The sequence below is a fragment of the Lutra lutra genome, chromosome 1, assembly GCF_902655055.1.
Source record: "Lutra lutra chromosome 1, mLutLut1.2, whole genome shotgun sequence".
Classification (NCBI taxonomy): Eukaryota; Metazoa; Chordata; class Mammalia; order Carnivora; family Mustelidae; genus Lutra; species Lutra lutra.
Genome location: NC_062278.1, coordinates 119,914,356 through 119,936,201, shown reverse-complemented (window position 1 = coordinate 119,936,201; position 21,846 = coordinate 119,914,356). Strand labels below are relative to the sequence as shown.

General features: G+C 46.2%; 1 protein-coding gene across 2 annotated transcripts in view; it reads right to left on the bottom strand.

The window, feature by feature from the left end:
• The window catches only part of MUC4 (mucin 4, cell surface associated), a 54,877-nt gene extending 37,496 nt beyond the window's left edge, over positions 1–17,381 (bottom strand). For both annotated transcript variants that reach the window (XM_047734441.1, XM_047734450.1), the window contains exon 1: positions 17,300–17,381. In XM_047734441.1, the coding sequence (XP_047590397.1) occupies positions 17,300–17,381 (82 nt within the window). The remainder of the gene's footprint in view (positions 1–17,299) is intronic.
• Between the last annotated feature and the right edge of the window lie 4,465 nt (positions 17,382–21,846).

Genomic DNA, 21,846 nt, shown 5'->3' with positions numbered 1-21,846 from the left:
ATAAATTCTTGGTAATTAATATATTTTCAGAACCTGCATCACCTCTGTTACAATCAATATCAGCAGCAAAAGTTTCATGACAGCATAGCCCAATTTTTTTTAAGTAAATGTTTTTGTTTGTTTATAACAGTAGTACAACTCTGTTTCCAGCAATATGGAAGAAGAGATAAGCCTTTAAGGGCAAAACCTGCAAATGCTAGATAATGTGTGCAGAGCTGACTGAGATCAGAAGAAAGGAAAGAAGTACTCAGGAGTGAAAGAGCTAAAACCTGAGATGGTAAGTCAGTCTCCCACAGGATCTTCAGCTCTTTGAGATCTAGAGTGTTGAGTTTTAAAGGCTCCATGGGAAAAGGAGACACATTCTCAGATCAGGACACTGTAAATTGAGTATCTCCTACATAAATCTGGAACTCTTAGAGAAAAGGTGAACAAAAAATTCAGAAAGAGGGGTGCCTAGGTGGCTCAGGGGGTTAAGCCCCTGCCTTCGGCTCAGGTCAAGGTCTCAGGGTCCTGGGATCAAACCCCACATCAGGCTCTCTGCTCAACGGGGAGCCTGCTTCTTCCTCTCTCTCTGCCTGCCTCTCTGCGTATTTGTGATCTCTGTCTGTCAAATAAATAAATAAAATCTTTTTTAAAGAATCAGAAAGAAAAAAGGAAAAGAAAACTGAATGGAGGATATAATTAAGAGAAGAATAGAACATACTGAAACAGAAACAATTGAAAATAGAATCAACAAAGCCAAAAGTAGGTTCTTTGAAGATACAGTAGACAAACTTCTGGCAAGGTGAATTAAGACAAAGAAAGAAAGAAAGAAAGAAAAGAAGATAACAGAAAGGAAGAATATTAGGAATGAACTTAACTTTGCATCTTAAGGACCTAGAAAAAGAAGAACAAACTAAACTCAAAGCCAGAAGAAGGAAAAAGTAATAAAGATTAGAGCAGAGGGGCGCCTGGGTGGCTCAGTGGGTTAAGCCTCTGCCTTCGGCTCGGGTCATGATCTCAGGGTCCTGGGATCGAGCCCCGCATCGGGCTCTCTGCTCAGCAGTGAGCAGTGATCTCTCTCTCTCCGTCAAATAAATAAATAAAAAATCTTTAAAAAAAAAAAAACGATTAGAGCAGAGATATGTGAAACAGAGAATACAAAAATAGAGAAAATTGATAAAACCAAAAGTTGCTTCTTTGAGAAGACCAGCGAAATGGATAAAACTGTAGCTAGGTGGACTAAGAAAAAAAGAGAGAAGATTCCAATTACTGACATGAGAAATGAAAATGGGGACATTACCACCAATTCTACAGAAAGAAAAGATCATAAGGTAGCACTGTGAACAGTTCTTCACCAACAAATTAGATAACCTCCACGAAATGGTCAGTGTGTTTCTGAGAAACACAAAACCTGTCAAGACTAAATCATAGGGCGCCTGGGTGGCTCAGTGGGTTAAACCGCTGCCTTCGGCTCGGGTCGTGGTCTCAGGGTCCTGGGATCGAGTCCCGCATCGGGCTCTCTGCTCAGCGGGGAGCCTGCTTCCCTCCCTCTTTCTGCCTGCCTCTCTGTCTACTTGTGATCTCTCTCTGTCAAATAAATAAATAAAATCTTTAAAAAAAAAGACTAAATCATAAAAAAATAGAAAATCTAAATAGATCTATAACTTGTAAGGAGACTGAATCAGTGATCAAAAATCTCCCAACAAAGAGAAGCCCTGGGCCTGATAGCTTCTGGGGAATTCTACCAAACACTCAAAGAAGAGCTAACACCATCCTTTTCAAACTTTTCCAATAAACTGAAGAGGAAGGAACACTCCCTAACTCATTTTTTTAAAGATTTTATTTATTTATTTGAGAGAGAGAGAGGGAGTGAAGGCGAGAGCAGGAGCAGAGGGAGAGGAAGAAGTAGATTCTCCACTGAGCAGAGAGCCAGATGTGGGGCTTGATCCCAGGACCCTGGGATCACAACCCAAGCTGAAGGTAGGCACCCAACTGACTGAGCCACCCAAGTGCCCCACCATAACTCATTCTTTTTTTTTTTTAGATTTTATTTATTTATTTGACAGAGAGAGATCACAAGTAGGCAGAGAGGCAGGCAGAGAAAGAAGCAGGCTCCCTGCCGAGCAGAGAGCCCGATGCGGGGCTCGATCCCAGGACCCTGAGATCATGACCTGGGCCGAAGGCAGAGGCTTAACCCACTGAGCCACCCAGGCGCCCCCCTAACTCATTCTTTTAGGCCAACATTACCCTGATAACAAACCCAAATACACTACAAGGGGAAAAAAATACATCCCTTGGGACCAATATTTCTTACACTGATGCAAAAATCTTCCATAAAATAGAAGCCAGCTGGATTTAGCAGCATATTAAAAGTATTATACACCATGACTAAATGAGATTTATTCCTGGAATGCAAGGATGATTCAACATACAAAACTTGATCAATGCAATACACCACATTAATAGAATGAAGGTGGGAAACAACATGGTCATTTCAATTGATAGAGAAAAAACATTTGACAAAATTCAATACTCTTTCATGATAAAAATGCTCTCCAAACTAGGAGCAGAAGGAAACTACCTCAATATAATGCAAATTATATATTGAATTCCCACAATGAACATGACCATCATACTCACAGTGAAAGACTGAAAGCTGTTTCTCTTAAGATCAGAAACAAAGCAAAGATGCTTGCTTTCACCATTTGTATTCAACATAGTAGTGGAAGTTCTAGCCAGATCAATTATGAAGAAAGAAAAAAGGAGAAAGAAAAGGAAAAGGAAAATACAAAAAAAGGAAATAAAAAGGCATCCAAATTAGAAAGGAAAAAGTACAATTATCTCTGTTTATAGATGATATGATCTTATATGTACAAAACTCTAAAGGTTCCGCACTAAAAACTTATAAAACTAATAAGTGAATTCAGCAAAGTAGTAGGATTCAAGATCAACACACCTTGAATCAAAAATCAGTTGTATCTCTAAACACTAATAATGAACAATCCAAAAAGGAAATTTAAAAAACAATTCTGTTTATAATAGCATCAAAAAGAAAAAAAATACTTAGGAATTAACTAAGAAGGTGAAAGCCTCATACAATAAAAATTACAGGGCACCTGGGTGGCTCAGTGGGTTAAGCCTCTGCCTTCGGCTCAGGTCATGGTATCAGGGTCCTGGGATCCAGCCCCGCATCAGGCTCTCTGCTTGGCAGGGGGCCTGCTTCCCTCTCTCTCTCTGCCTGCCTCTCTGCCTGCTTGTGATCTCTCTCTCTCTCTCTCTGTCAAATAAATAAATAAAATCTTTAAAACAAACAAACAAACCAAAATGGACATCCACTTGCAAAAGAATGAAGCCAGGCCCTTGAAGAGGTGTTTGTATACCGAAGTTCATAGCAGCATGATTTATAATAACTAAAAACATAAAAGAAACCCAAGTGTTCTTTGATAAGTATCCACTGAATGGATAAGCAAAATGTGGGAAATACATACAATGGGATGTGATACAGCCTTAAAGAAGGAATGCAGTTCAGACATATGCTGTAACATGCATGAATATTGAGGAAATCATGTCCAGTGATATAAGCCAGTCACAAAAAAACAAACATTGTACAACCTCCACTTAAATGAATCACTTAGAGTAGTCAAAATCATAGAGACAGAAAGTACAATGTGATTGCCAGAATCTGGGAGGAAAAGGGAAATAAGGAGTTATTATTTTAATGGATATGAAGTTTCAGTTTCACAGATGAAGAGTTCTAGAAATGTGTGGTGATGACAGTAGCAAAACATTGTGAATGTACTTAACGTCATAGGATTGTTACTTAAAAATGGTTAGGACGGTAAATATCATGTATGTGTATTTTACCATAATTTAAAAATAAGATGAATTGAGAAAAAATAGAAATCTGATAGAAAATATTTTAAATTGAATCAACAGTTAAAAAATAAACCTACCCACAAAAGGTAGGTTAAGATGATATTATAGGCAATTAGATAATTCCAATTTTATATAAACTTTTCCAGAGCTTAGTAGAAGAGGGAATGCCCTACAACTAATTTTGTAAGATTATTATAACTTTAATACCAAAACCAAAGTATAAGACAGGAAAACTAGCCTGGGTGGCTCAGCCACACCACATTAATAGAGCTTTCAGCTCAGGTCATGATCCCATCATGGGGCTCCTTGCTCAGTGGGGAGCCTGATTCTCCCTCATTCGGCTTCTCCCTCTGCCTGCCACTCCTACTGCTTGTTCTCTCTCTCTCTCTCTGGCCAATAAATACATAAAATCTTTTTTAAAAAGAAGAAAGGAAAACTATAGATGAATAAATCTCAACAATAATATAGATGGAAATGTCCAAAACGAAATATTAGCAAACCAAGTTCAACATTGGATTTATAAAAAAAAAAATCATCATGATCAAGCTGGGTTTAAGCCAGAAATGCAAAAATATGGAATTTTATTAATGTAAGTCACAGTATAAACAGAATGGAAGGGAAAACATAATCATCCCAACAGTTGAAGGAAAAGCATATGACCAAATTCAATACTCATTCCTGTTAAAACTCCAAGCAAACTAAAAAAAAAAGTGAACTCTTAATCTGACAAATGATGTCAATAAAAAACCATTAGCAAACATCATACTTGAAAATAAAATATTGAAGATAAAATATTGGAAACATTTTCTTTAAAATTTAGAATGAATCCATGTCAATTACTTATTTGACATTAGGCTGAATGGCTAGCTAATGCAATAAAACAAAAAAATAAAAATAAACAAGGATATGAAGTAATAGAGAAGTTCTTTTTGGTATGGAAAGGAAGAAACACCCTGTGATCACTTGTAGATGCTATAATTGTTTACATATAAAGCCCCCCAAATTTCAAATTATTAGCAAAGTTCTACATATATGATTAAAAATGTAAAAATAACTGTATTTCCATACACTAGCAAAAGGAAATATTTTTAAATGATAGTGTTTATGATAGTGACAAATATAAAATACCTAAGACTAAATCTAACAAAAGAGGTGCTTAATCTCTGTGGACAAAGTTATATCACTTCATTGCAATATATTAAAAAAGATCTATTCATTATTTTAAAATTGCAAAAGAGAGATAATTGAAAGATCCATACCCCATAATGTCACTACCCAGACAAACACATTATTTTATTTTTATTTAAAGTCAATTAATTAACATAGAGTGTATTATTAGTTTCAGGGTAGAATTTAGTAATTCATTAGTTGCATACAACACCCAGTGCTCATTACATCACGTGCCCTCCTTAACACCCATCACCCAGTTACTCCATCCCCCCACCCCCTCCCCTCCAGCAACCCTCAGTCTGTTTCCTATAGTTAAGAGTCTGTTATGGTTTGTCCCCCTCTCTGATTTTGTCTTATTTTATTTTTCCCCTTCCTTCCCCTATGATCCTCTGTTATATAATAGAATATTATTCCACCATCAAAAAAATGAAATCTTGCCATTTGCAACGACGTGAATGGAACTAGAGGGTATTATGCTAAGCGAAATAAGTCTATCATAGAAAGACAACTATCATGATTTCACTCATATGTGGAATTTAAGAAATAGAAAACCACATTAATGTGTGTCCTTCCAGCATTTTTTTGTTTTAAATATATATATATATAGTTTAACTTAGCCAACATATATAACTTTGCATCCATTTTTTAAAACTTCATCTGATACTATGAGCATCTCTTTGTGTATTTATTCTTTCTAAACATAGCCTGAGGAGACAAATCTTTTATGCCTTGGGTGGTATAGTTCCTTCTCTCTTCCCTTTTGGAGGCAAGGAAGTGCTGGCCAGGGGCCAGGGTGGCAGGGTTGGGGGGACTGGGAGGGAGGGACTGGGTCAACTAAGCCCAACAGCAAGATCTTGGGTGTTGTATGCAAAGTTCTCTTGCTGAGCTCTGGGGGCCCCTTTTCCCAACAAAATCATTCCCTCCACTGAAATCTTTCATTGCCACCATTCCCATTTCCATTTCCCTGCAACAGTGCAGCACGAGGGCAAGTGTCTCTCCTGGAACACTGAATTCCATGTGCTTAGTTAGCTCTAACCACCCCTCTCGAGACAATGAGAGCCCAAGAACCATGTACACTCTACTGGTTCTTTGCTTTGCTCGTAAGGTTTTCCCTAATAAACCTTATTTAATGCTTATTCCATGTGTCGCTAGTAGGTCTGTGTAAGTGTGTGCGTGTGTGTGTGTGTGTGTGTGTGTGTGTGTGTGTGTGTGTGTGCATGTGTGTCCATGCCCCTATGGAACATTGGATGTTGCCTTTATACATTAAATAATATTCCATCAAAGGGACAGCCCCTATTTAACTTACTGGTGGATGCTTAGGCTATTTCCAATGTGTTGCTATCATAAATAAATCTTTGATGACTATCTTTGGGTATAATATTTTGTTTTGTTTTCATTATTTCAGCTCATTTCCTTAACAGAAATTTCAGTAAGTAGACTTACTGGTTAATGCTGTCATTAACAACTTTCATGTCATTAATTCATACCGCCAAATTTCTTGACAGAGAAGTCATGCTGATTTACAGCCCCATTAGCTATTTCTCAATACTCTTTCCCTTTGTGTTTTTTTAAAAAGATTTTATTTATTTATTTGAGAGAGAGAGAGAGAGAGCATAGGGGGAGGGAAAAGGAGGGGCAATGCGGGGCTTGATCCCAGGACCCTGAGATCATGACCTGAGTCGAAGGCAGATAGTAACCAACTGAACCACTCAGGTGTTCCTACTCTCCCCCTTTGGAAAACATTTGTACTTGGCAGTACCAGTTCTAAATCTTGTCCAAAAGGGCTGTGTCCTGCTTTTGAACCTTTGTTTAAAAGATGTGCCTGTCCTGGGCTGAGTTGACTAGAATCTCCTGCTCCAATGAATAAGAAAACAAGTGAGCCCCCTCAAGTTGATAACTCTTGTTTTCTCCTGTAGGGGAGAAGGCGCAGCCTTAACAAGTCTTTAAATCTGTTGGGCTTGTCTTTAGAAGGAAGAGATTAGCATTAGTTATATCAAAACTACACTACCATATCTGTCTTTCACCACCATTTAAACAAGTCTTAAGCCACTCCTTCCATGAATTAGTCAGCAATGTAGGAAAACAGTTTGCTAACCTCAAGTGAGTTATTCCTCCGCAAGAAATCCTGGTAGGGAAGAAAGCCATAAAGGAGCTCTCCTTGGTAAGAAAGTGGTTCTTAGAAGATAGGGTGCCTCCAAATCCCTCGGGTAACTTGTAGAAGTGGATTCTGGGGCCTGCCACCAGAATCTGATTCCCTATGTGGAGTGGGGTCCAGGAATCTGCCCTTCACACATGTGCAGGATGATTTTGATACCCGTGATCTATGGACCACATTTTAAGGAACACTATCCTTAAAACAAAATAATAGTATCTGCTCTTAAGAATTTTTGGTAAGGGGCACCTGGGTGGCTCAGTCGGTTAAGTGTCCACCTTCAGCTTGGGTCATGATCCCAGGGTCCTGGGATCAAGCCCCGCATTGGGCTCCCTGCTCAGTGGGAGCCTGCTTTTCCCTCCCCATTTCCCTCTGCTTATGCTCTCTTTCGAAAATAAATAAATAAAATTGTAAAAAGAAGAAGGAGGAGGAGGAGGAGCAGAAGCTTTTTTTTGTAAGCTAAAACCACCTTACTGAAGTTGTAAGGCAATGAAATCTGGGGGCTTGATCAAGCGTGATTCTCAAGAATATTCCCAGCCTTATTCTTGGTGCTCAAATTTTGCTGGAATGAACAGACCTCATCTTTTAACAGCATGCAAGCCCAGCTCTTCAGCTCCTACCAGATTCTTAGACAACTGAAACCTGTCGTTCTCAACCCGGCCAAATGCATAATGTATTTACAGAGCTAAGAGCTAGGGATTTGAGTGTGAAGAGTTGATATTTGAGAGAAACATTTTTCCTCTCTTCTCCTCTCCCTCCTTTCTCTATGAGAGTCCCTCTTCTACTTCACTGAAAAGAGCATCTGACTTGATCTCCTATGTCCCAGAACCCTCTCCACCAGGAAACGTCTCTGCCTTCACCTGGTCCCTCATTCTGGCCCCCAAAATGGGTTGACACTCTACCAAAAGGCTACACACAGAAAGACGCACACAGACAGGCCCGGTGCCCAGTCTGCTCCCCTCTTCCCTCCTTGGGTGGCTCAGCCCATCACCTCTCTCTGTCTGAGTCTCCTTCTCTTCTGCTTACAAATGCGTTTCAGTCTCTCTTGACTTAAACTAAGTCTTTCCTCCATCCTTATCCCTTATCTTTTGTTTCAGCCACGAGCATCCTGAAAGTCAGGTCTATACTCTCCACCTCTTTTTTACTCTCTATCTATTTCTTATACTCTGCCCTCCACCCCAGTCACCTCGCCAAAAACACATTCCTGAAAAGTTATAAAAACCCTCCTTCCTAATCACCAAAACCAATTTTCTTCAGTTCCCATTAGTCTCTGAAATCCAGCACCAACATTCATTCATCCTCTCAACAAAAGATTTACTGAGCACCCACATGAAGATTCTCCTCAGCCAGTGTCTCCTCACTACCGGCACGGCACTGCCTCCTCAAATGGAAGGACTCCGCTCATCCAGTGCTCTCCTCATTTCTTCTGTTCCCTGGGCCATTTCTCTTCTCTTCTCAGCTTCCAGAGGAAGTCAGTCTTCTGGGTGTCATCTCCAGCTTTTGCCTTTCTTCCTACAGCTTCTGTCTGGTTAGACTACATCTACTATTCACACCTTACAAATCTATAATTCTACCCTGGCTTCACACCCATTTTTCCAGGCTCACCTTTCCAGTGATTACCTGGCTGGCCTGTCAAATGCAACATGTCCAAGCCAAACTTCCTCAGACTGTTTCTTCTGTCTTCCTATGTTAACTGTAACATCAGCCCCCAGGTACTCAGGACAGAAGCTCCCGAGTCCTCTTTGATTCCTTTGTTTTCCTTGTCCCCGACATCACAGTTTGGCACCAACTATTATTCCTCCGAGTTATTGCTCCCATCATGGTCTCTCGTTCACTTTGCTGTGTGAGCCTCATTACTCTGAATACTGAACAGCGGCCACTAACTGCTCCTCCTGGTTGCCCTACTCCCTGCCTTCACCCACTGCTGGCTTCATCTTCAGCTATGGGAACCGCGAAGGAGAATGTCTCATTGTCTCCTTAGCAGGGAAATTGAGAAAATGCCTGGATTGCCCTCTGTGGAAAGAAGCTATTTGGATCCTAAGGGCATGGGTCTAGTTGTCTTATCAGGGCCACGGAGATGGGTGACTGGAATTGCTCCTGTCATCCTCTTACAACTGTGATAAGGAAATCAGGATCCTGAAACATGTGTCCTTAGAGGGAGGCCATTTGGTTCTGGCTGAGCCTGTGGTTGAGAAGAGTGTTCAGTAGTCTTGTCCGTAGGTCTGTCTGTACTGCAGAGTGGTTTCTGTAAGGAATGCCCATTACCAAGATGTTTCTGTTGCACACATTGTCTCCTCTTTGAGTTTTTGAATGTCAGCTGACTTGTGGTTAATTGGTCAATACAGTTGGGAATAGCGATTTCTTTTGTACTTCTCTCACTAGGTACATTTTGACTCTATAAACAGTAAAAATGTTGGTACTGCGTATTTGTATAGGGCTTTATAGCTTCTTTTAATTAATAATTTCTCCCTTTTCACAGAAGAGGAAACTGAGATTTGGAGAGGCTGAGTGACTTGCCCAACCCTGCATGCCTTGTAAGTGAGAGGGTGGGGGCTCACAGTAAGAGTCAAGGCTTGGAAACTGTGAGGTATTGCTTGGCTGTGGGACTGTCACTGAGGACATGGCCTCTCCACAGTTTGGACTCTTCCAACCCTCCCTCAGGAGAGCTGAAGTAAAGGGTGGAGAAAAGGAGACTGACCTTCCCTGAATTCTTAGTCAGCCACAAGCAGAGTGTTCTGAGCCCGGTTCAGCACATTTTCGGGGACAAATGATGTGATACCAGGCTATTTCTGCCAATTTTCCTGGCATCTCCTTTTCTGTGATGATGCCAGTGAGTTACAATGGTTGTTGACCCCTTGGGGTGACAAAAAGAAAACTTCTTAAAAGAAGTTTTCTCAGAGGAGTTTCCATCAAGGGCTAGTGAGGGCACCAGGGCTGGCCAGGAGGTGGGGCATTCCTCCCTCAGAGTCCTGGAACCCTCCATGGGTTTCTTGACTACCATGGCAGTGAGAGAGCGCTCAGCAAGGCAGTTACTACACTGTATCTGTTAGGAGGTATCTAACACTTGTATGAGTCCTCTCAGGGCAACCGGGATGCAGAAGTTGATGGTGTTGATAAGCATTGTTTCTTTTTTGCAGCCCTCTGGTGATTCCACAGGTATGAGGAGGTGATGGGTGTGTTGTTGACTCAGCTGAAGGAGTGGTGGCTGCAGTGGTGATGCTGGGGGAAGATAACATTCCCATAGCTGGTGAATCACTCCTTGAGGAGAAACAAAGCCTCCGTCTTACATGTGTGCATTGTGGGCAGAGGTTTATTCTTAGTGCCTCGTCTGTTTGTATTGAGTTATTCCTGGAATTGGAGGTGAGGAACCCATGAGCCAAATCACCACAAAGTTTTACTTTTCTGATGCTATTTCCTGATTAGTGGGGCTCTTTGCCAGGCTGTGCCTGGGGCAGCAGAGAGCTAAGGAAGCACCCACCTGTGAAGATAGCCATGAAGAGAAAATGGACTCATGGATGGGAAGCAGGTGCCCTCCAAGTTATATAGAGGTTGGCAGAGGATGGCAGGACTACCTGTCTGGCCTCCCTATTTGGGAGCCAAGAGCAATCTGTGTGTGTGTCAGCCTCAGAATCGGCACAGCTCTCACCCTAATAGTTGATAACTGGGCTCTGGGTGCTACCTCAGCCCCTCTCACAGAAGAACTAGGTCATGGAAACTGTTGCTCACACACAGCTGAGTTGGTGCTTCTCAGGATTGAAGACTGCCATTGCCTCAGAAATTCTTGACCAAGGAATGAGATTTCTGAGCTGTTCCTGGGCTGTGGGTGATTTCAGGATGCCGCCCCTCTGTGGTCAGAGTTTGGAAGCAGGAGAGTTCCCAGAAATGCCCCTTAGGGACCTTCTGTGGGTGTGAGATGATAGCTACAATGGCTATTGGAGCCACAGCTGTAGGGACTGACAGGTAACAATGGAGGTGGTAGCTATGGTTTGTGTTTCTACTTTCATCTTAGAGGAAACAGGAACTGTGACCATTGGGTATTTTTCCTCCATTGTTCTTAGAATTCAAGATGAGGAAAGTCGCTAACTCGAATGTCCTTGGGATTACTGATCTTGAGATATCTTCAGCGCCTAAAATGGTGTATGGCATACAAGGATCTCTTCATGGATGTCTGTTGAATAAACAAATTCATGTAGCCCCATCCCCTGGTCTTTGGTTCCTTCAGCTGAGGTTTGGAGAGAGTGTGAGGCTGCACCTGTTTCTCCTGTCACTGTTGCAGCGGCCCCCGGGCCAGGAGGAGGCCAACTCAATGGCTGCTGCCTGGGAAGTATGACCACCACTACAGCAGAAGGTAGCCAAACTCCTGAAGGCAACCGTAGGCTAGGAGGGTGTGCCTGCCTCAGATGGGAGCCAGGAAGAGATGAGCTCCCAAACCAAAGGGTGGAGGCTAGAGATTGAACTTCTGAGGAGAGGAAGGGGTGGGGAAAAGAAGGTTGGAGCCACACTTGTGAACAGGTGGTGGAAGCTGGATTTTGACATTTCTTGACTAGGTTCTGGAGCTTCTGGGGTTTTCACCAGGGTAACCTTGGTGCTGCTCCCCAATGCTGGAGAGGTTCAGTCAGATGACCTGTGATAGTCTGCAAGGTGAAGAAACACCTAGTGGATAGGCATATCCACTAGTCACAAACTGCTGTGACTTCCGTGGGTATAGTTGGAAAAGAAAGACAAAGTTCTTGCCTTGGAGCCAACTGTGAAGGGCAGTCTAAATTTTTTTTCACAGTGCTTCTGACCTAAATGTTTGAGACCAGCTTAAAGGAGGTGGCTCTGTTTACTAATGAGGAAAAGGAAGGAGATGCTTGAAGAAGCTAATTATGAAAGAGGCTTTTTCAATACTTCAGTTCCGTCAGCACACAGTTGGCTGGTCTCTCACTCAGGGAAGAAAGATATGAAGCAAGAAAGCAAGACTGTAGTCACTACTGTGATTTAGTGGTTGCTTGGTTGTTTTAGCTGTGATTCCTCACAGACATGGTGCTTCTGACCCCCCTTAACTAGGTCCTTTCTAAGCCTGACAGGAACAATGAACAGCAGAATATGACATGGCCACGGAGTGGCTAAAAGCATGGGTTCTAGAATCAAAGTGACCAACATTCACTGTGTGAGTAGGACAAGTTACTTGACCTCTCTGAGGCTCGAGGTCCTTAGCTGTAAGAGTGGGATGATGGTAGATAACAGTAACACCAATTCGTGTGCTGCACATGAAGTGCTTAGCTCAGTACTTCAGTTCAATAAATGGCACTTAGTGCTGCCCGTTATCTTGGTCATTACAAACGTCTGGAATCCCGGTGAAGGCAGCTGCCCTTGTAACCTGTTGTTGTTTCACTTTTCCATTCCCTTCTCCGATCTCCTCAGCTACCGTCGGGCCAGCCATAGTGTCTTCTGCCTGGACTCCTACAGCCAGCAGCTAACTAGTCTCCCATTTCACCCTTGGCCACTTCCAATCCATTTTCCTCCACTCTATCAAGGAATCACTCCAAAATTCAAATCTGTCTATGTCACTCCTCTACCTGAAACCCCTCACTCTCTGCCCCTTCGAGTTCCTTAAAACCGTAAGCCATTCCACGGTTTACCAGGCCCTGTGTGATCTAAACCGGGCCTACCTCTTTCAAGTCCTTCCCAGTCAAGTTCTTTCCTGCCTCTGCACGTCTTCCCCTGCCTGGCTTGTGCTCCTTCCCACCACTGCCTCCCCTGACTTGATATTCTGCCTTCTTGTCTCAGCTCAGAGGGAAGCCCTTGGTCAGAGAGGCCTTCCTGGACTTAACTAATCTAAATGAAGTCTCCCTACTTTGCTCTCATCAGAACATTCGTTCAACATAATACCACAGTTGTGGTTGGGAATTTTTCTATAACTATTTTCTTTCTTTCTGCATACTAGATCTTCGCTCCAGGAGGCTGGGCCCTGTCTGTTCCATCTCTCACAGTGTACACACAGTTCTGCCCTAGAACAATGTCAGGCACTCCTTAAATAGTTGTCTAATTAGCCCATGTATGAACAGATGAACGAACGAACGAACGAATGAATGAATATCTCAGCAGGGGTTGTGATTGCTTCTGTTTGTCCTCGTTGGTGGGCTGGGCTGGGCTGGAGATTCCTCTGTAAAATGTTTTGTTATGCAGTGCAAACCCAGGAAACGAGGAGGAGTCAGGAAATTTGGATTCTAGTCCCACCTGCCCTACTTACTGGCTGTGTGACCTTTAAAAACTTTGGAGGCAGGAACCACATGCGACTTATTCGTCTTTGTATCTAGAGCACTTGGCATGAGCAGAGGTTCAACAAGTGAATGAAGAAGTCCAAGCTCAAAGCCCATCACCAACAGGCCTTTTGGAACTCAAGTTGCTATTGTAGTTGGGGGCATTTACGAAGAGAGTAATTGTCTATGCAGACCTTAAAAACGCACACCGAGCTGCCTGCAGCAGAAGCCAGCGCCCTCCATTGGAGCAGCGCCGTGATGGTGGAGGCCTCAGGCACAAGCACACACACCCAGTTCCTGGGGCCTCTTCAGGGTCTCAAGGAAGATGCTGAGCATTTGGACCTCTACAAAGTGCCAGAGCTCCCTGGGGCACAAAGTGACTTTGTTTTGGCTCCACACCTCAGCGCTGTGTTGGGGAACAGGTATACGGTGACAACTAAGGGTCTGCTTGCCATGAATTCAGCTCAGTGGAAGGAGAGACGAGCATTCTAGGAGGACATAGGGAAGAAGGAGGACAGACACCTATAAAGTCTTCCATCTTGCCCTTCAAAGAAGTGGCCCCAAGAGCGGCAGGAGGCAGCTATCTGAAGCATTTCAGGGTGCCAGCATTTCGGAGTGCCACGAAGCCAGGGGATAGACAGCAAAAGCACTTGTTGGAGCACAGAAAAATGCAACTGCTTCTTGGCCTCTCCTGGTCACGAAGACATAAATCACTCTCCGGTCAGACACTGTCAGGACAGCATCAGCCTCCAGAGTCGAGCCCAGAAATCAAGGGTGGGGAGGAGGTCACTGGGCAACACCCCGAGAAGCCATGGACTCAGCTCTAGCGGGGTGCAGGGGAGCTGCCCAACAGCAGAGCCAGCCTTCAGGGGCAGCTCAGGCCAGAAGCCACATTCTAAATAAGCCAAGCCAGACCTTGCAAGCCCACAGGAAGGACAAGGGTTGCCTTTTGGAGGTTTGAGAATGCCTTGCATGAATGAACACACCTTTGCCCGTAGAGATGTCCGTTCCATTCCTGGCTTCACCCTCCTCACCTCCAATCTCCCCAGCTCTAAAAGGAACAGTCCCTTCTCTCAAACAAGATTTTATGGTTCTTCTACTTTACACCAGAGATGATGTCATTTTATGCTCACCACAACCCTATGAAATAGTTGCTTGGCATTTAACTCATTCTGCTAATAAAGACACCAAGCTAAAGGGACTCTTCTCATGTCCCCGGGGCAGGCTAGGAGGCAACACTCAGTCAAGGTTTTTTGACTTGAAGTTTCTGCTCTTTGCTGTACATTTGGCTGAGCCACCAGCCTAAATTTGACCTGTTTTCTTATTAGGACCTCTTGTTCGGGGGCTCTCTCCTTGGTGTCTCCAAGCGTAGTGACAGTCTCCTGGGGCGGAGTGTGAAGGTGGGGGCAGATGTCCTGTGGCCTTGGTGGCAAGCTGGGTAGGCCTCCCCCAGACAGACTGGAGGTTCTCTGAGAGAGGGACAGTAGGAGACCCAGCCCCATGGGGCCCTCTGTGATGCGGTCTCCTCTGGCCTGCACTTGTGGCAGTCTGTAACCTCCCAGTGGTGGCCCTGGGCAAGGCAGCAGTCCCTCAGTTACAGGGACACTGATAGGATTGGAGACTGGGTTTGATTTTGACCCAGTTTCCTTGCCGTGGGGCATGGAATCAGGGGTGCCAGGCTTCTTTCTGAGTCATTCTCACCTGAAGCCACTGGTCACCTCTGACTTCCATTGGCTCTCGGTCCAGCCCACCTCTGTGCACCTTCCTTTGCCCCGTTGACTTTTGACAGCCAGAGCTTTTCCCTAAGAAAGCCCTTACCACTGCAGCATCTTCACGGGAACCCCAGGGCTTTCCCTCCAGCCGCGCAGGGGCTCTGCCTGGGTGAGGGTGCCTGCAGCAAGTGTGGAAACAGACCCCAGATTCTGCCAGACAGGTCACCCTCAGCGATCCAAGGGAATGGGACAGACCAGTTTCTGCTCGCCTGGAAGCTCCCTGGGGCACATGAGGGCGGTTAACTACCTGTCCTGTAGAGACTGTCTTTCCCTCCATGTTCTCCAAATGCTCAGTCAGATGCTTGGGGCAGCACTTCCCACCCCATACCCACCTCCTTTCCAGGCCAGTCTTCATCTTGTCCCCTCAACAATGCACGGGCCCCAGCACTCCAGGACATTACTGTACTTCTTCCAGGCCCTCACCCTCATGGTCTTTTATTCCTTCTTTTGTTCACACCCTGTGGCTCCCCATGGCTTTTCCTGGCCACCCGCACCCCAGTTCTTGCCCTCTGGGCTCTTCTCCTACCAACTCCCTGACTCCTCCTGAGCAAGAGATCCCTAAGGCAGGGCAAAGGGCAGAGTTGTACTGGACCCTTTTCTGTTGACTTTATGTCACAGAATATCAAAACTTAAGAACATGGGAATCCAGAGGTCATGCCATCCACCACCCCACTTTTTATATAGGGGAACCAAGGCCTGGAGAGAGAGAGAAGACAACAGGACCTGGACATAGTGACCAGATCTATTAGTGCCAAAGCCAAGACTGGGCCCTGGGTCCCCTAAATTCAAGTCACCTGCTCCCCATTCGCACCATCATGACTCCCACAGACACTCCTTCTTCCACAGCCCTCTTTTGCTCCTAAGTGGCTGGCCACCAGAGGCTCTGGAGGCTCCCTCTGGCCTCCGTTTCCTTACCACGTGATGGGTAGGTTGGGTGGAGGGGAGGGGTGTGTGTGCAGTGGGAGGGTTGGACCGTTGGGGAGATGGTAGTTGTTTCATTTGCTCTTAGCCAAACCCTTACACATTTCAAGGAAGGCAGAACATTCCACTTCCCAGTTCTGGGTCTCTTATTACCTGTAAGAGAGTAAATTCCTCCTGACCCCCTCCCAAGAAATGATCCCTTGCCTGAAAGCTGCCCCAGGCCTGTTGAAGAGGGGAAAGAGCTGTGAATTATTTCTTTGGTTTGGGATTCTGACCCCTCATCCTCTCCTGGCCCCCAGAGCCCCTCGGAAGACGCAGACACCCGGAAACACAGAATGAAACCCGGTCCTGGAGCCAGAGAGGGGCAGCTTGGAAGGCAGAGGACTGCAGGATGTCAAACGGACTTCCCCAACAGAACTTGCTTCAGCCCCCCACACCGGTTCCATTCAGAGAAGGGAAGTGGGGGTGTGTGGAGAAGGCCAAGATCAACACCAGGCCTATGAGCCTGGCCCTGAGGGCATTGGCCCAAGAGGAGTCTTTTCAGTCCCAGGTTAGAGGCAAGAAGCCAATAGCCAGGCACCTGGGGTGCCCTCTGGTCCTCTCCTGTTTCTAAGCCAGTCTGCCTGTCCTCTTCCTCAGCCCCTTCCTTTCAGGTCTGCGTGTCTCCTCTGGTTTTCCCCTTCCCCCATTTTCTCTCCCCCCCCCCCCCCGCTCGCTCGTTCACTTTGATGCATCTGTTTCTCACCTGTCTTTTCCTCTGACTCTGCATCTTTATGTCAGTTTTCCCTCAGGTCCTGTCACCCAGCTTTTCAGTTTTAACCGTCAGCCTCTCTCCTCAACTCTCTCTCCCTCTTTCTACAGTTCCACCGACTGTCTCTTTCTCCCCATAAAATAAAGCCCTGTTTCCCCTCCATGTGCTTCCCCAAACCAGGCTACTCCTGCCCCCTACACACCTCTCTGCTTTGCACTGTCTCTGTCTCCTCTTCTCTCTCTAGTGTTCTCCCACCTCTCCCCCCACCTTGCCCCATCCCTTCTCTCTCGTCCCTCTCCCTTCCTCCTTGTCTCCCTCTCCCCCCTCATCCTCCTCCCCACTTTCCTTCCCCCCACCTCTCTCACCCTCTCTCCATGACAGCCCCAGCTCCCTGAATTCAGCCTTTCCACGCCCCAGGTGCATCACTTACCCAGGATCATTGGCCAAAGGAGGGAGAAACATAAGCAGCTCAGGAACACCCAGGGGACCCTTCTCCATTGGGCCCCCTTCATGGCTCCGGAAAGAGTCCCTCAGGCTCCCCCGGGGAAGCTCCTCGGCACAGAAGCTGCAGTTGAGGAAGAGAGGTGAACTTGTCCCCACCGGCTGCTGGCCTGAGACAGGTGTATTTCCCTGAGGGGCCAGAGTACCCAGGGAGTAGGACAAAAGAAGGCGGGGCGCCATGCCCCGTCCTTTCTTTCCTCAATCTCCACCTCTTTCCCCCACCAGGAAAAAAAAAGAAGATACTGATACACCTATTTCTCTGCCATGGTCAGCCTGAGCCAGTTAGGGGGAGGGATGGAAGGGGGATGTGGGGGGCGAGAAGCCAGGGTGCACTGGGAATGAGTGGGCCACTGTTGTGCCTGGAATCGTGGGCTGCCCCGTCCTGCCAGAGCTCTGGACGGCCACCGCTGAAGGCAGCTGGGTGGTTTCAGGAGACAGGGGAGGGGAGAATGGAGAACAAAGGGGCCAAGAGGGAGGGAGTTTGGGGCTGCATGAATGGGAGAAGAGTGAGATTTAAGAAGCCCCTAAGAAACATAGGGAGAGGGGTAACAGTGGGGTGAGAGGTAAGAGTCAGAAATACCCTGTATATAGGGCACCTAGGTGCCTCTGACAATTAGCCTCTGACTCTTGGTTTCAGCTCAGGTTATGATCTCAGGGTCACTAGATCAAGTTCAACATCAAGCCCCACTTTGAGCCCTGTGCCTGATCAGCACGGAGTCTGCTTGAGATTCTTTCCCTCTCTCTCTCCCTCCCCCTTGGCTCCCCCACACTTGCTCTCTCTATCTCTCAAATAAATGAATATATAAAATCAAGAAAGAAAGAAAGAAAGAAAGAAAGAAAGAAAGAAAGAAAGAGAAAGAAAGAGGGAGAGAGGAAGAGAGAGGGAAGGAAGGAAGGGAGAGAGAGGGAAGGAAGAAAGGAAGGAAGGATCATGTGTGCAACTTTTGGAAAGGGGTGTTGGGCTCAGAATATCTGCTCAGCACCAGGCACATGGTAGACTCTCCCCAATGGTGGGTGTCTTCTTTCCAGAGGAAGGAGCACAGAGCCAAAGTCCAGAGAGCCCAAGGCAACCTGGGAAAGTGGCTTCAGGGATCTGGGATGGGTAGTGGGTTGAGGGTAGAACCTGGGGAGAAGTCATAGTGACCCCATAAAAAACTGTAGGCTTCTCCTGGAAGTCTTAGGACTCAGGTCACCCCATTTTTATTTATTGGGACTTGCCCACACCAAGAAGGGGCAGGAATCCCAGACAGGGTGTGCTGAGCCCATTTCTGATGGGAAGATAATTGGTGTAGCTCCACAAAAGAAAACAGTGGAGTTCTTCCCCTACCCCTTGCCACAGCATGAACGTGGGCTTCTGGTTCCTCAGGACCGGGTTCCCTGAGTGTAGGGGATGTATGGAGTGATGGGTTCCAAAGCAGGGAACTCAGGCTCACAGACACCGCAGAGGCCAGGACAAAGAATGAGCCTTTCCCCATCCCCAGGCAGAGTGAGCCATATCCCAAGAGGAGTAAATGGCCAACGCCATAATGCCACCTTAGAGGACCATGAAGGCCTCACCACCCCATTGGCTTCTTGCCTGCTGAAGCTAGAAGTTCAATTATAGCCAGAGCACAAAAGCCAGACCTTCCAGTTATAATGTGGATACTGCCGGAAAGTAGCCTGGTGTCCCCCTCAGTCCTTCTACCACTGTATGGATGAGATGATCCCATTCTCTCCTGGGAGCAGAAAACTCATAAAGGTAAAGGGAGATTTCAGGCAGAGAATACCTAGACAGAATAGGAGGAGGATATCACTGAAGAGAATTTACGTAAACACCAAGGCCCAACTTGGCCTTTTTCATCACTTTTCTGGGCCAGGTCTTGCCCACAAGTTTTCCCATTAACTTGCTGTGTGTTTTGTTTGTGATGCTCTCTGGACTACACTGTCCATCAACAGGGTAGAAAAAAGCATTACAGGTTAGACCAAAGTAAGAGTTGGACATATCACTGACCTGACCTCACAGATAACCTCCCACCTTCCGATGCAGGGAAGATAAGAGGCACAGAATGTTCTTTGGAGGCCATGTGGTGGCCAAGGTTTCACTGGGCATTAGGACGCCTGGGCTTGAAGCCCAGCTCTGCCGCCCAAGGTAAGGCACGGCCTCCTGAACCATGTTTTCCTCATCTGTGAAACAGGGGTAATATGTCAAAGAAAAATGAGAGCTGGACAGTAGTTAAAGCAGTAAAAGCAGATTTTATTCAGGACTCTTAGAGCAGAGGTAAGAACTTCAGGATACAGAAGGCTCAACTCCAGATACTGCATGGACAAGTGGGAAATTACAGCCAAGGAGTAGGGCACAGAAGGGGGTCAGTGGATGGAAAACCGGGAAAAGAAAACATCAGGAGTAAGTGGGGTTCTGGCTAAACCAACCTAACTGGGCTCTTGCTGAAGACAGGCCAGGCAGTCAGACATCTCCTGGGGGGCAGCAGGGGGTGAGGAACCAGATCAGACATTGAGGGAATCGGATATTGAGGAAGGAGCACCCTTGCTGAACTGAATTAGCAGGGTTCTTGCTAAAACTGGATTTTACAAGGAAGTGCATAGATGGGCCTAGAAGGTTCAGGAGCTTCAGATCTAATCAAACCAAGAATCTTTGTCAAGTACACCCGCTTCAAAGGTTGTGAGCTCATACATGTTAAAGTGCTTTAGAAATGTTAGGACACCTGGAAAAGGCACTTGGCTCTTCATTCCATCCTAACATTACCCCTAAAGATAGAGACAAATGAGGGCAGCTGGGGGACAAGGAGGAATTTGGAAGAGAATTTCCAGGTCAATCTATCTGCATGCCAAGGTCTTTGCTATGTCAACGTAGAGTTTTGGACATTGGTGTGTGCACATCTCATTCATTTTTTTCCCTGGCTACCTCCGGTTCTCCTCCTGGTTAGCCTCTGACTCTTGGTTTCAGCTCTAGAAAGAGTCTTTTCTGCCTGGCTCCTTCTCAACTTGCCCTTTTTCCGGAGCTGCGATGCTTCTGTCTCTGCAACAAATGCCTCTGTCTGTATTTCCTTCTCCCTTCCCAGGGCATCTGATGGGGACACAGGGGGTGGGTAAGAGGGGAGGCAATGAGTGGGTTCTCTCCATCCTGTCTGGTGGAGACCTCCTGGGCTGCAGACTCACTGGGAGGAACCTGAAACTAACTTTTTTTTTTTTTTAAGATTTTATTTATTTATTTGAGATTGAGAGGGAGAGCACAAGCCAGGGGTAGAGGCAGAGGGAGAAGCAGACTCCCCATTGAGCAGAGAGCCTGATATGGGGCTCGATCCCAGCACCTGGGGACCATGACCTGAGCCGAAGGCAGATGCTTAACCAACTGACCCACCCAGGTGCCCCGTTGAAACCAACTTTAAGCTGATATTTTATGGGGGCACCTAGAGACCTCAGTCTGGATTTGGGGTATAAGTAAATTGGAGCAAGAATAAGATCTTCACATGGAAGAAAGAAGATACAGACTTGGCTTGGGTTCTGGGCAGTGAAGTCAAGATCCTAAAGGGAGATTTCTCTTCTAAGCTAATCAGAGTGGGAGGTCCTAGGTTTTTTTGGGTGGGGGTGCTAAAATTGCTTACACCCTTATAATACATGCCCTAATAGACCCTCATGCTGCTAATAAAGTTCCTTCTGATCAGACTTACGGCACCTGGACTGAGATGGGGCAGAAAGTCAGATATTTATTAAATCTGATTTATGACATCCTGAACAAAAAGAATGTCAGGCCCCGTGTATGACCCCATTACCCTGTGAGGTACGTATCAGCCCCTATCTCACGTGGGTGGGGACCCAGGTTCAGGAAGAGGTGTGTCCTCCTGTCATCACTGAGTCATGGTCCAGGTTGGGCCATCAGGTGAAACTGGAGAATGTTCGCGCCCCTGATGGCACCTGGCGCAGAGCACACAGGAAGTTACAAGGCTGTAGCTCCAGCCTGGGGCAGCCTGCCTCCAGAGTGAAAGAAGGGATCGAACACGGGCTCAGCGCTCACTCGGTGCCGAACCGTTTGTTCAGTCCCCCAGGCAGACATGGAAACGTGCCTTTCAGGAAGGATAGTTGTCCCAGCTGCACGGGGCAAGGCGAGTGGACAGGTTCCAGCTGCTAGCCCCTTTCTGGGGCACCCCAGCTTTCAAGCCTACCTCACGTTCTTCTGAGCAATGCAGTGGGGCAGGTCCTGGCCCTTTCCACCCCTCCTGCGGGACTCCTCTAGTGGGTGTCGGGTCACTATGGAGGTCACCGAGGTGGTGACGAGGAAACTCTACTTCCCAGGTTTTGACTTCCAGACCCCCTTGAAAGCGGGGGTCCAGGGGCTTGGGCCCCACAAACGCCCCCGTCATACTCCCAAGATTGGGTTTCTCAGCCCATGTCTTTAAAAGTGCCGAGCCTTTTCACACCAATTAGCTCATTTCCCTTCTCATTTTCCTTCTGAGGCAGAGGGGGGCATAATGTTTACCC